The following is a 14,404-nucleotide window of genomic DNA, read 5'->3' on the forward strand; positions in this document are numbered from 1 at the left end:
CCACCAACGTGGAACTACAAATGAGAATAGTCTGGACTGCCGTACTTGCACAGACGGCAGTGCCAAACGACGCTCACTAGAAGAGCGCAGCATCCTGGGTGTAACATTTGCCCTTACAAGAGCATTTAGGTAGGTGGGAGCAGAACCATCAAGCACTCTGTAGGCAAGCATAAGTGACTTGAACTTAATGCGAGCAGCTACAGGCAGCCAGTGGAGGTCAATGAGTAGCGGGGTGACGTGTGCCCTCTTCGGTTGGTTGAACACCAGACGCGCCGCCGCGTTCTGGATCATTTGTAGTGGTTTCACCACGCAAGCCGGCAGGCCCGTTAGGAGGGCGTTGCAGTAATCAAGGTGGGAATTCACCAAGGTTTGCACCAGCAGCTGGGTGGCATACTGGGTTAGGTACGGCCTGATTTTGCGGATGTTGAATAGCGCAAAGCGGCAGGACCTAGAGACAGAGGCAATGTGGTCCGTGAAAGTCAGTTGGTCATCAATAATGACCCCGAGGTTTCTTGCTGTTTTGGATGGAACAAGAGACAAGGAGTCAATATTGATGCTGATGTTGTGGTGGATGGCCTGTTTGGCTGGAAAGACCATCAGTTCCGTTTTGGCCAGGTTCAGCTGAAGGTGGTGGTTTTTCATCCATGTGGATATATCAGCAAGACAGTCCGAGATCCGCGCCGAGACAGCGGTGTCCTCAGGAGGCAAAGACAGAAACAGTTGAGTATCATCGGCATAGCAATGATAGGAAAAACCATGCGAGCGGATGATAGGGCCCAGCGAAGTGGTGTAAATGGCAAAGAGAAGTGGTCCCATCACCGAGCCTTGGGGCACCCCTGTGGTAAGGTGGTGAGGTACAGACAGCTGACCTTGCCATGACACATTGAACGAGCGCCCAGTGATGTACGATTCAAACCAGGAGTGCGCCTTGCCAGAAATGCCCATACTTGACAGTATGGACAGAAGGATGCGGTGGGATGCGGTGGTTGACTGTATCAAACGCAGCTGATAAATCAAGCAGGACGAGAGCTGAGGATTGAGCTGCTGCTCCAGCTGTTTTCAAGGCCTCTGTCACAGACAACAGGGCTGTTTCGGTGGAGTGACCACTTTTGAATCCAGACTGGTTTGGATCGAGGAGATTGTTCCTTGATAGGAACTCTGTGACCTGTTTGGAAGCTGCCCTCTCAATGGTTTTTGATAGGAGCGTGAAAAGTGAGACCGGTCGATAGTTTTCCACCTGAGTGGGATCGAGAGACGGCTTCTTGAACAGCGGTGTTACCCGAGCCACTTTAAATGAAGAAGGGAATGTTCCAGAATTAAATGAAGCATTAATCACCTGTGTTATTGCCGGTAAGATGGCAGGCGATATGGCTTGAAGGATATTGGATGGGATGGGGTCCAGAGGGCATGTAGTTGGACGGCTACCTGTTAGGATTTTGGAGAGGGGTGAAAGCCAATGATGAGCCATTGACGGTTGCGCCCTTAGGGGGGGGGGGGGGAGACAGTTGGTCGAACTGTTTCCCGATGGCTGCCACTTTCTCTGTGAAAAAGTGTTGTCAAGTTGTTGTCTTTTAATAGCTTTGCTTAGTTACACTGATATTCTGTGACTGTTCTTTCTTTTTGTGGGGTTCACCAGAGCTTTGTGTACATTATATAGCCTAAATGTGAATGCTCTGCTATACCAAATTGTGAGAAAATCCAGAAAAAGTATTTCCTATATTTTAAATACAAAATACATTCTGGCACCAGTATTTTGCCCATCCCATCTCAAATCAATCTTCAGAACACAGATCTTGGTCAACAACTTTTTATTTCAAAAGCAGCAATGGTTATCAAATAGACTCACATCACCACTGTAACACTTACAACATCACAGCGGTTCCCAAATAAATACAAACAAAAATACTGATACATGCTCAAGTAAAATTAAATAACACTATCACCACGTCACATACATTTAAGATACTTACAATTATTCTTTGTAGTAAACCAAAAAAATTACTCAATGATCTAGATTTGATGTTTGCTAAAGGTTTTGGAATCCATCAGATAATTTTACACAATGTTGACTTTGTTGGTGTATTAAGGTAACATTCAAAGCCAGTATTAAGTCTCTCAACTTGCCACATCTTAATGGAAATTCTATTGAATTAACGCCTGAAACTACAGAATTTTGTTCAATGCACATAAGTTTTCCATAATGCACATTCCAAAGCTTTTGGCAATAAACGTGGAATGAACAGAGCATGCCTAACTAACTGCATGCAGTCCAATGGCAACCACCTTGTTGCACACTACCAGCCAGCAGGTAATCCCAACACCACCTGAAACACACACAAAACAACATGGGGTGACGTCAGTCTCAGTAATAAACACAGATGACATGGTTATACATGTTGGGTCACTGGATGTTTCCAAAACCTCACAAATCTCAATATGAGATATATTTCCGTTAATTTAAAGCAACAGTATACAGCAATTTATCACTTTTTTTTAGGTATATTGTTGTAGGCATCTTGTTTTGTAATCATCTTCAAAATCATTTTGACGTTATATGGTCACCTGAAAACCAGATAAAACGCTCTCCCTTTTAACCGCCTCGCACTCCCACAAAAACTGTATCGGACTTGCGGTACACCGCGAGAGGGAAAAAGGAGAGAGAGACTTTTGGCACATGCTTAGGCACACACACGCACACATGAACATCAATAGCCTCTGGGTCATTCACATTCACATATTCATCTAGCCACCAATACCAAACTGCTGTGGACACTTACCTGTGTGGATTAAATCACAATATGTAATATATTTACTGTACTAACTCATAAAATGACCATGATATGTCATCAGAGATTCTCCGACAACAATGCTACAGCCAGTATATTCCCCTTTGAAATTTCAGTTCAGGGGAACGTCTGTTTGTTTTTTGGCCTGTGCGATCTGCCCATTTCAACACCCTGGGTTGCCAGATACGAAAGTTCCATAACCAAAGACACAGTAAAACAGAGATGTAGTAAAACATTGGAGATGCATTTGAAAAGATGCAGCTTAGAGCCCAGGAGGATTTAAAGACGGATGCCAAGTTGGCTAATTTTCTCCTGAACAGGTAAGTATGGAGCTTCAACTAAGGTTAGTTACCCTTAACTAATTCATCAGGATATTTTGAGTAATTTCAACATTCGAGTACTCGCAATCATATTCTGTGGTCCGTGTGCAGCTGGGTTATCAAGGCAGAATTTGAGACACACAGCCAGTGAAGGGATTCTGCCTTGTGCTGGCTAACGCCGCCATGCTAACAGACCCTAACTTTACCTGCTATCAGTCACACCGGAGGAGTGGACAGGCCATGGCTGTTTACTACCTCGGGAACAATCAGCGTGACAGAAATATACGACAGAAACTGCAAGTTTGACTCGAAACTGACTCCATTTATGAGTGCAATTACTCTATTCCGTGACTGAATACTGATGTCCAAAATGTACTAGCTATTTATCTATCGTTTTAGAAGAGTTTATTCAATTTTGTGACTAGATCAATGGATGTGGTCAAATTTCGCTAGAGTTAGATGGCTAGGTACCACTAGGACATGCGCTCTCTTCTCCTCCTCCTGTTCTCTCTATCCTCTGCCTCTCCATCCTCCATCATCACCAGCACCTGACCATCCCTCACTGGCTTCCCTTTACACCAGTGAGGGCACTTCAGTGCATGATGCTGAGGTGCAGTATTTCTCCACGTCTCAAGGGGTAGGGTGAAGGGAATTGTCTGATGCCCATTATGTTATGTGAGTATATTAGTTATATGTGTAGTGTGCGTACTATGGTAACTATGGTTTTGGGTGCATTGGTTTAATTACCTGCCACTCCAGAGGGGAAGGCCACCAGTCGCTCCAGTGGGGCGATCCACTTACTGGGCACCACAGTCACTGGGTCGGCGTAGTACTTCCAGATGAGTGACACCATCAGCGCTGCCTGGAGACGGAGCAGAGGAAAGAACGTGGTTCATTTTTGAAATTTCCTTCCCTCATGATGACAAAAAAGTTGGTTTGTTTCTATAGACTATCTTTCTTGTCGGGCAGCAAAAAAAAATGCACTTGGCTGTCATCGAAATCGTTTAATGGAACACATTTGCAACTTGTTTTCTAGGTATTGAAATGAAAAATGTAGAGCTTACATCTTTGCTGAAATGGGTGGGAACAGCAGAGGTCAGCTCCATTTTTTCAGATGGAAACCCGGGTTGTCTTAATAAGCTACCTTCACTCCTTTCCCCAATAGCATAGGTTGTCTTAATAAGCTACCTTCACTCCTTTCCCCAATAGCATAGGTTGTCTTAATAAGCTACCTTCACTCCTTTACCCAATAGCATAGGTTTGCCTAATAAGCTACCTTTACTCCTTTCCCCAATAGCATAGGCAACATACTGAGTGGTAATGCGAAAGAATGATCTAAGCTTTTAGGCTAAGGCTTAGGCTACTCAGGTAACCATGGTATTTGACATTAATTCGATTTTATTCTTTTCATGGCTTTTTTATTATTCTGGGAACAAACTATAGGCTATTTAGGGCAGTCGGTGGGGATATGCCATGGTTGGGGTCTACAACTGATGTGTCAAACGCAAGAACAGCAGTGATCAGTAGCCTACGTGAATGGGGAGTGCATAACATACGGGAGGTTGCGAGCCATGTTTAAGATGATACATTTAAAGACCTGGATGAACCTGAACCATTGCTCGTAGCTTGACTGTTCTCTCCCTTGTATGTCGCTTTGGACAAAAGCGTCTGCTAAATGACTAAATGTAAATGTAAATGTAAATGAAGGCAATCTGTTTCTGCATTCTGTTGCGGACAAGAGAGAGTTATTTTGTGGAAAAGGCGCTGGTGTGGCACAGTATTTCTTCTTCTGCCTTAGTCTAATTAGACAGCAATATGTGAATAGAAATAACAAGAAATGCCATTATTGTGTATTTACCTCATGGATAACATATAGTTTACTGCCGCCTGAGCATTTCATTTGAGTCAGACAATCCTAATATTTGGGCCATGATACAATATTACTGTGATTCTTTACATGGCCTTGTGCCATCTTGTGGACTTAAGAAGCAATGTTATCAGAGTAGACCTATATACAAAAATAAAATTGGAATAACAATATTAAATTGATGTTCAAATACTGATACTTGGCGCCACTGTATTGATATACTATAATGACAAACAATATTGCGATTCTACACTGTATGTTTTCCCCACCCCACACCTCTACCTCCACCTATATACTCATTTGGGTAAGCTGTTATATTAATAAAACTATTAAATAAGGAATGTAAACAGTTGCAAATGCTGCAGAGATGAGGGGAAGAAAAGAAAATACAGGCTACTGCTTTGTAACATGAGATGCTAACCGGGGAGATGTATGAACCAAACCAGTAGAGAAGTCATGTTTAAGTCCCTGGTTCAACATCAACTAGCTAACCGGGGAGATGTATGAACCAAACCAGTAGAGAAGCCATTTTTAAGTCCCTGGTTCAACATCAACTAGCTAACCGGGGAGATGTATGAACCAAACCAGTAGAGAAGCCATTTTTAAGTCCCTGGTTCAACATCAACTACAAAAGTTTCAAGAGAGTCACTGGTGTGCAAGACGAGTGGCTTCTCTAGCATTACCCACCTGAAGAATGTAGAAGACTTCTCTAGCATTAATAATAATATTAATATTAATAATAATAATAATAATAATAATTCATTTTATTTGTAACGCACTCATTACCCACCTGAAGAATGTAGAAGACTATGTTCACGATCCACTTCATTTTGGCTTGGTGAGCTGTTCGAGACTTCACTGTAGGAGAGAAAAACAGCAGTCTTAAAACTCTGCAAAGGACATTAAGGAGAACAAACACAAAACGATATATAATGTATTTTACATTTACATTACATTTAGTAATTTAGCAGACGCTTTTATTCAAAGCGACGTACAAGGGAGAAAACAATCAAGCTACGAGCCATTGAGACCTAGTGTAACAATAAATACTATTTTACATAAGAAATAGAAAAAAGTGCAGGAATGTAACTACTGTAAGTGCAAGTTAAGTACTAGTAGAAGTGCAAGTTAGGAAGGGAGGTGCTCTCTGAAGAGTTGGGTCTTCAAGAGCTCCTTAAAAGATAGAGAGGGATGCCCCTGCTCTGGTAGTGCTAGGCAGCTCTTTCCACCAACGTTGAATTACGAATGAGAATAGTCTAGATTGCCGTACTTGCACAGACTGCAGTGCTAAACGACGCTCATTAGAGGAGCGCAGCAACCTGGGGGTAACATTTGCACTTGCAAGAGCATTTAAGTAGGTGGGAGCAGAACCAGCAATCACTCTGTAAGCAAGCATAAGTGACTTGAACTTAATGCGAGCAGCTACAGGCAGCCAGTGGAGCTCAATGAGTAACGGGGTGACGTGCACAATAATACGTTTTAGTCAAATACATTTACACTTTCTTTTTTAAACAGTTTTAGTAATAGTTCAAATTAATTCGAGGGTGAATATGTGATATCGAGTTACATTTGATTGTGCACTTCTGGAATCGATGCAAGTATGCAAGAAGCATCTTTGCTGATGGGGGGGGGGGGGGGGGGGGTTCATAGATGTGAATTTAGAGCAACTACTTGTGCACAGAACCCTACAAGATTCCCTGGTGACCTCCTCTACATCATCTCTGGCGGAGGACAAGAGCCCTCTTGTTTCAGGGTGGACATACCATGAATACAATTCTGGGTCACGTACAACCATTTTTTTGTTAGGATCTAGAGACAAATACTCTAACTGCACCCTTATCCTAACTTAATGTAAAGAAATCAATTATTTTCAAGAAAATGCATATGATTTTAAGTTAAACTTTTTTTTTTTTTTTTTAACAGTAACAACTGTAGCCATCTAGAGTATAGATGTCTCCAACCTTACTTATGAACTGCCTATACTGTTTCTCTGGGTTTTCCCCTATACACTTTCAACCACATGACACAGCTGCTCAGCTTCTCCATGTTTCTGTCGTGGCCCTCTTCACACTGTGCACTCAATATGGCCCCTAGTTCATAATATACTATACAAATCCAAGTGAAAAAAAAAAGAATAAAAAAAACCTGATCCCCCTGAGACATTTTCTGGCAATCTCTGATGCAGCAATGTGCCAGACAGTGTTCATATAGAGCGGGAATCCCTCCCTCCCTCCCATCCCCTTAGCTTATAGATCAGCGCACTGGGGAAGCAACTGAAGGACAGCAACAGGCAGCAGCTGTGACATCCACCAGCTCCCTCAAACCCCCCCCCCCCCAAAAAAAAACACCCTCAGTGAAGAGTGAACACTACAACTGTTAACTGAAACCCACCTGCCGCTTTCCACACGGCATGCGACAAGAAGTGGGAGAAAAAAAAGGGGGAAAGCTGCCGTTAAACTTTTTATCCCCACCCCCAGCCTCTTTTTTTGCCCCTTTGTAATGGAGGTATCCATCCAGGGTGTTACAACAAGGGGCTATTTGGCCTCTGATGGCTTGGTCGCTTGACACTTGGTCTGCAAGATGGACTTTTGATGTGACTAGAGGTGTGAACCCATCTGAATCAGAAGTTGATCTCCTGTGGTTGTTTAACAAAACATAGAATAAATAAATAAACAGGTTTTTACAACTGTTAAAAAAAGGTGTCTTACCATGGGTCTTCAGCATGTTGGTCATCTTGTTGATCTTGCGCTCCAGGCGTGCGTACCTGGCGAACTCGTCCATCATGCTGATGGCGTTGAGCTCCTTCTTCATGTCCTGGATCTGTGATCGCATCTCCAGCTCCTGGTCTGCATCCTTCTGCACGACCCTCGATAGCTGCAACCACCAAAGACATGTCACTGCATCACCAAACCAATGTTCTGACCAGCTCATTCGTATTTCAGCTGCATTTGTTTCATCAAGGGTCTATAGATTGTCTATAAATGCAGTTACTTATAAATAAATAAATCTTACATTTTTTATTGAAAATGTATCACATTAAGTCCAAATGTAACTGGGCTACATTAACAGTTGGTGTGTTAGGCCACTTCTGATATATACACGACACCGAACGCCACAACAGCAAAAACAAAAATGCTTTCAGTGTCTCTTCTAATATTTACTGGACGTCTTCCTCAAGCCCTTGATAACGTCTTGGTTTTGTGTTTTTAAATGGTTAAAGTACTAAAGAAAAGGGTAAGGATTTGGCTTTTCGTTTTTTTTTTTATGGATCGAGTTGGCCACATCTAGACGAAAGGAGAGACTGATATGATCTTAAATTCAGAGGAAAACAACATTGGCAGCCATTACTCTTAAAACCATCGCAAATGTGGTCTTAATTCTAGGTACGGGCGCATAATCGTCAAAAAAACAACATAACAGCATCACGTCACATACAAACAACGGCGACCAAAATTTCTTTCAAGGTCGTGCTCCTAGTTTTTTTTTTTAAGCCTAAACATGGTGGATATCTTAGAGGGTGAAAGTGTCCATTTGTGACTTCGGTTGTGCTGAGATGGGATGGAGGCTGTTGATTCGAACATTTTGCCTCTGTATTTGCCTCATGCTAATTTTACAGACACATAGCCTATTAAACAACTCGACAAAATTTAAACCAAAACACATCTTCTATAGGGTTCTTCTATAGACTCCACGAGTCGAGGCTTTTTGAACAACTCCAGGACCACACCTTCGAGGCTATAGGAGTGTAGGCTGAAAAGAAATGCAGTCAAGGGTTGCCATTTGCTTTTGTGTCTGAGATGAACAGTGCTACACGAAGAGGCTACTTCTGGCTAATTCATGAAAATGTAGCATTGCAACGTTACATTTCTCATAAGCTACATTTCAAACACTCGTTAATTTCGTAGGTCACTACTTACAAAAGAGGACAAGCTTGGCAATAGTGTTTTGACGAGGTTACACAAAAACACAGACCCCAGTACCAGGAACCAATTGTACCCGGCAGCCATGTTTGCTGTTTATCAACGTGATCACACTGTAATAAGAAAGGGAACACCCCCCCAAAGAAGCTTTGAGCTGGCTAAGCTGGCTATATTCGGCTATTTCACATAGTGAGCGCGACCAAAATAAATATATGTAATTATATAGGATCTCCAAATGCCTGAAATGAACATTGCCTTTCAAATTATTTTCAGAACTTCATTGCATTTATTTCAGAAGTGCTTTCGACAAACCGGAAGGACATAGGCTACCTTGATATGGAGGGGGCTAATTTAGGAGAAAGGGCTTGTACACTAAACATGATATTATTTAGTTGATTCATCTTTTTAGAGAAACCAGAGAAATAGTGTATGGTTCAAGATAAATGTATTTTCAACGTGAAAAAAATCTTAGAAAGCATGGGCTACGTATATAGCAACTGATTGGCGTATTGACCTACCCACACAGGTATCTTGCTTTGGTTTGAAAATGTGTTGCCAAGACCTTTAAGCCAATCAATGGGAAAAGGGGGCGGGGAGTAGGTTGCCCGTCAGGTTGGTGGTATAATGAATAGAATATAGAGAGGGGGGATCCAATCCGGTTTCAGCTAGTTTATGTTCCGATAGAACATTTATGCTAGCTACACTGTGTTCCAAGGTACTGTTAGAGTCTTACTGAACACATACAGCAGTACATTGTTAGCTTGCGCCGTGATTAGGTTATCTTCTTTCCTCTTCCTAAAAAAGTAGGCTACAAGTTTAGCAGCAATGCCGAAAAGAAACAAAGTAAGTTAAAATGTATACAGAATCTACTAATCTAACATTTTTTTTTAAAAACTATTTGCATGTGTGTATCTTCTCAAAATACTATTAGGCTAACATATAAAATTGTTCAACAATTGCATGTGCATGCTCTCTTGGTTGATACATTGTAGCATATTTTCAGTGAGGTGTTTCTTCGTTCAATAACCTAGCCTACCAGGCAATGCGCTGGTGTCCTAAACTGGCGCCTTTTTTCTTAGTGCTGTGGAATATTCAGGAGAGTACATTCGATCCATAGCTACTTCCTTGTATGTCTACACACCCGTGACTTATAGAAACGTATTTATTCCATTTTTGCATGTTTGATGAAGGTTACTTAGTGTATGAGCTCGAACAAAGGGGTGTAACCCACAAGCGATAGAACATGTTGCTACTCTAGGGGGATAACCTGCACCGAAAAGCTTGTTTGCGTTTTTAGAGAGGACCCGTTGAGACAACCACTCGTGTATGACTTTCTCTATTTTAAAATCAGGGGGGAAGTTTTATCCTGTTAGTTTGACCGTGTCTGTCGTGCAGTGGTAAGTTTGCAGTTTGTCGTGTGCATTGAAGCGTAACTGTTATGCGCGAGTCCCTTTGGTTCCTGGAGAGGGTACGGTGTCATGGCTGCCCTTGCGCGCAAGAAAAGAATGTGACTACCCTGCATCCTAATTTGATTTGGCTGGCTTTTAAGTGAAGACTCATGTAGGGTGACAGCGCCTGGGCTTGAAAACGGAAAATTCGGACAACTATTGACCTTATTTCCCCCTTCGTTCTGTTTTGTCGGTGCACATTGATTTTCCTCTGGCAACCCAGTTAAATATGGTATTATGCAATTTTGCCCGCCACCATAGCGCCGCTAGGATCGCCATCAGCTCATGTGATCGTTATCTTAATGTGGTTATATATACGGTGAATGTTCTTGGGAGTAGCATACGTTCGAGCGAATGGCGGGAACACAAAGTAGACTGGTTGACGTAGCAGTAGATGCTTTCATGTAACAAATCCCTGCGAATTGCTGCTGAATGAATGCAGTGTGTAGAGGCGGAGCTGCCATACCCCTCCTCTCCTTGTACAGTCAGACGGTATCAGCCAGTAGTTATGGCAGGGCTACTTTTGATTCGGTATTGTGTAGTTGCTCATCATTTAATGGCGGTCAGATGGCTCACACCGCGAAAAGGCGAAAAACACTCGGGGTCTGTCGTGAAAATACCCAAGTGCTTGTCTACCATCCCCCACTCACTTACAGATTACATAATTCCCAGTAACTTGGAGAGGGGGGATGGGAAGCTGTGGTGTGCCCCTCCCCCCTGCCGAATTCTACACACCCACCCACGAGTGTCTGAAATTACTATGGTTTACATTTTGTTTTTCCCTCCCTTTTCTCTGCAAACAGGCTAACAATGACGTCGAAGTCGGAGAGGTCAGTATACATGAACACATACGTTTCTCTCCAGTTATTATTGACAAATAAAATATGTAAATGTTCAATGTAAGCACTATGATGTGAAGGGACTTATTGTTCTTTTGTTTCCTTCTCCCCTGCCCCTTTCACAGCCCAAGAGGAGGTCTGAAAGACTCAGTGCTGTAAGTGCTCTATTATACAAGCTAACTCTGTTTACTGTTCACTAAACAAAAATGATTTGCCCAAAGTTATTATTTTTTAATGTTCTTTTAAATCTAGTCAGTTAAATTAATCTTATAAATATGTATTTTTTCAGAAACCACTGCCAAAGGCACCTGAGCCAAAACCAAAGGTGAGCATCTGTTCACAAAAATAAACATACGCCGTGTGGCGTTGCTAAGTATTGCAATAAACATCACTCTAAAATGTTTTTTTTCGCTATTTTCTGTTCTGCAGCAGAAGGCTCCTGCCAAGCCCAAGAAGGTGAAGGAGGTGGTTGAGAAGGTGAAGGCAAAGCCGAAGGAGAAGGAGGAGAAAGAGGAGGCTGAGGTCGAGGAAGAGGAGGAGGAGGAGGAGGAGGCCGCCGCTGAGGAGGAGGAGGCACCCGCAGAGAATGGAGAGGCTAAAGCTGATGAGGTCAGACATAAATCTTTTTCGATGTAGATTAGATGCTAGATATATACATTTATATCATAATTGCCTATATATATGTAGGTGATTATGTACTTTTCCCAATTAAAATAACCACTGGATTCCATTAACGCATTCAATCCTATAAATAAATAATGTTGCAATAGAATTCACATTTAGGTGTGAAACACTGTTAATGAATTATCGCACACATCAGCCTGAAAGGTGCATTGATCAGTACTGAGGCATATAAATAACACTGGCACAATGTGTAGTCCAGACAGTAGCTTCTACCAACCTCATGCATAAGTTACCTTCTGCTAATATGATTAGACATAGCCTAGTCAGTTGGGTTGCTATATTGTTATCCCTGTAATCCTATACATCCTTCCACACGCTGAGATTACATCACACAGGTGATCTTATTTCTCACAAACCTGTTTTTTCTGGTTCACCAGGAGGCGGCAGCCACAGAAGACGAGCCAGAACAGAAAGACGACGAGGCCGCTGAATAGCACCACCACAATACTCAAGAGCTCCCCATACCTCTTTTCATGTACAATTCAGAGGACTATTTTTATCAACTATTTTCTAAAAAAAAAAAATTGCAGGTTTTTTAGTAGCTCAGTAGCAGAAAAACATTTTATAGAAAAAAATGCAAAAAAAAAAAAAAAGAAAATGCGTTAGAAGAGGGATCTCAGAGTATCCTGATTTTTGTTTTTACAGCTCCTTAACGGGAGTGGTCATTGAGTGATCTCTGTGTTTCTCTTTTTTTGTTCTTTCATTTTTAAAACTCTGTATTGTTTCAAAGAGGGGAGGGAGTGGGGCTGGTTGCTGCAAAGATGTCATGCAATCACGCCATTTCTTTGAGGAATCAGTTTTGTTGAAGGGGGAGTTTTGCCTGAGAGACTAACATTCCATAGGCTTTATGAGGGACTATGTATGTAACCTGTATCGTATTGGGAGAAGGGTGGGTCTTATACGATATTACATTGTCTGTCGTTGTTTATGATTGGGTGGGCAGGGGTTGATTGTTTGTGAGCTGTGTTCTATGAATTTAAATTCTCTTATCCATGCAGTCTTCTAAATCAACAGCTTTGATTGATCATCCTGTTACCATAGTACTGTGTCATTCATCAGGCTTTGTGCATAACAAATAATGAGTCTCTGTTTGGTGATAGCATTGCAATAACATTTGTATAGCTGCTGTGAACACAACAATGGTCTTCATGATTTCTGTATGCAGTATGTAACGGTACTTGTTATGGATGACAAAAAATGGAATCGTGTTTTAGCCAAGCTAATGACGTGAACAACATTACAGTGTTAAAACTACAGGCTATAGCTAACTGATGAGCAAAATGACTGTACTTTCACTTGAACATACCAGCAGTAGCAATATTGTCCCAAGGGTTTTAGTTTTGAAGTACAAATGTACAGTTTCATTTTTTTGTAGCTGTATCTGTGTAATGATTGGTATGAACGTACCAATAAAATGGATGTAATTTCCTCAATGTCTGTGAACATGCATGTGTGGGTGGTTGAAAATATAGGAGATTGGAAAAGGGAATATTTTCTCTGGTTATTTTGGTATGTCACCTTCATGGTAAATATTCACCTATTTCATTGTCATTTGTATGTGCCCATTGTGTCATCTATTTACATGGTTTAAAGGATCTGTAATGACAACATGGCAGCCTGGTGCTTTTAAATAATGCAACTATTGTACTTGGGCATAGCCAGTGCCCCTCTCAAATGACAGACAGTCTTGGAGTAGCCTAGACTCAATGATTGCCCTTTAATAAATAGGCCTACCCTAAACGTCCTTTAAATTAATGGGGATGATCATTTGGCCTATAAATGCCTGTAAAAGATTTTGGCAGATTGCATTATCCAAACAGGTACAGCAGACTATTTAGATTACTGGAATTATTAAGAGCGTATCTTAAAATGTTAGGCCCTGGCTACTACTAACAGCTATCTGCAGGAAAAAAGCTTACTGCAGGCCTTAAAATAGCCAAACTCTTTTTTTCTCACTGTGGGAATATCATTTTAATTTATTTGAGGATTGTCATTACAACCTATACTCTGCTGAACTCATGGAATAATAACTCATGAAGTATTTGAGCCTGCAAGGCAAATGGAAAAAAACATTTTTTTTCTCTTTTTGTTGACCGCTTCATACAAATAGTTAGCTATGTAGCCTAATCTAATTCGTTGGCATTTCAATAACCTTAAATGCGTGTCAGGTTATTTTTATAACACAGTGTGGCCTAGAAACATTGTGACATAACTAGTGTGTAAAGTCTACATTTCCACTAGCAAACGATCCAAGGTAGAGAATGACATCTGCTACAATGTTGGGCTCCTGCTATGTGTCGCCATTGTTTATGACGTCATCGTCAAGTTGTTCGACCTTGTCGAGAATATACAACGTATCAAAGCTCTAAAATACCGAATCATTAAAAGTAGTTGTCGTGTTGCAATTAAATTGCAAGGTCATGTTGTGTGTTTGCAAACAATCACCGTAGGGGTTTGCGCATGGACCATTTTGAGCGGGCACCTTTTGTTGCAAGACAGAGAGGAAGAGTATGTCGTCTCCCCACCCCCTGTTTCCTCTG

The 14,404-nt window shown here is 41.6% G+C and overlaps 2 protein-coding genes across 2 annotated transcripts; one reads left to right on the top strand and one right to left on the bottom strand.

The window, feature by feature from the left end:
* Positions 1-1,791: 1,791 nt before the first annotated feature.
* get1 (guided entry of tail-anchored proteins factor 1) lies at positions 1,792-9,019 on the bottom strand. Its single transcript, XM_031573931.2, has 5 exons — positions 8,891-9,019; positions 7,682-7,847; positions 5,764-5,831; positions 3,854-3,968; positions 1,792-2,324 (listed from the first exon to the last, which is right to left on the bottom strand). Exons 1-5 carry the CDS (start codon positions 8,978-8,980, stop codon positions 2,251-2,253), a joined length of 513 nt encoding a protein of 170 aa, XP_031429791.1. The 5' UTR covers positions 8,981-9,019; the 3' UTR covers positions 1,792-2,250.
* A 501-nt stretch (positions 9,020-9,520) lies between these two features.
* Positions 9,521-13,301, top strand: LOC105909657 (non-histone chromosomal protein HMG-14A-like). Its single transcript, XM_012838299.3, has 6 exons — positions 9,521-9,736; positions 11,145-11,171; positions 11,306-11,335; positions 11,470-11,505; positions 11,610-11,789; positions 12,242-13,301. Exons 1-6 carry the CDS (start codon positions 9,719-9,721, stop codon positions 12,296-12,298), a joined length of 348 nt encoding a protein of 115 aa, XP_012693753.2. The 5' UTR covers positions 9,521-9,718; the 3' UTR covers positions 12,299-13,301.
* The last annotated feature ends 1,103 nt before the right edge of the window (positions 13,302-14,404 follow it).

Source organism: Clupea harengus, chromosome 9, assembly GCF_900700415.2.
Source record: "Clupea harengus chromosome 9, Ch_v2.0.2, whole genome shotgun sequence".
NCBI classification, from domain to species: Eukaryota; Metazoa; Chordata; class Actinopteri; order Clupeiformes; family Clupeidae; genus Clupea; species Clupea harengus.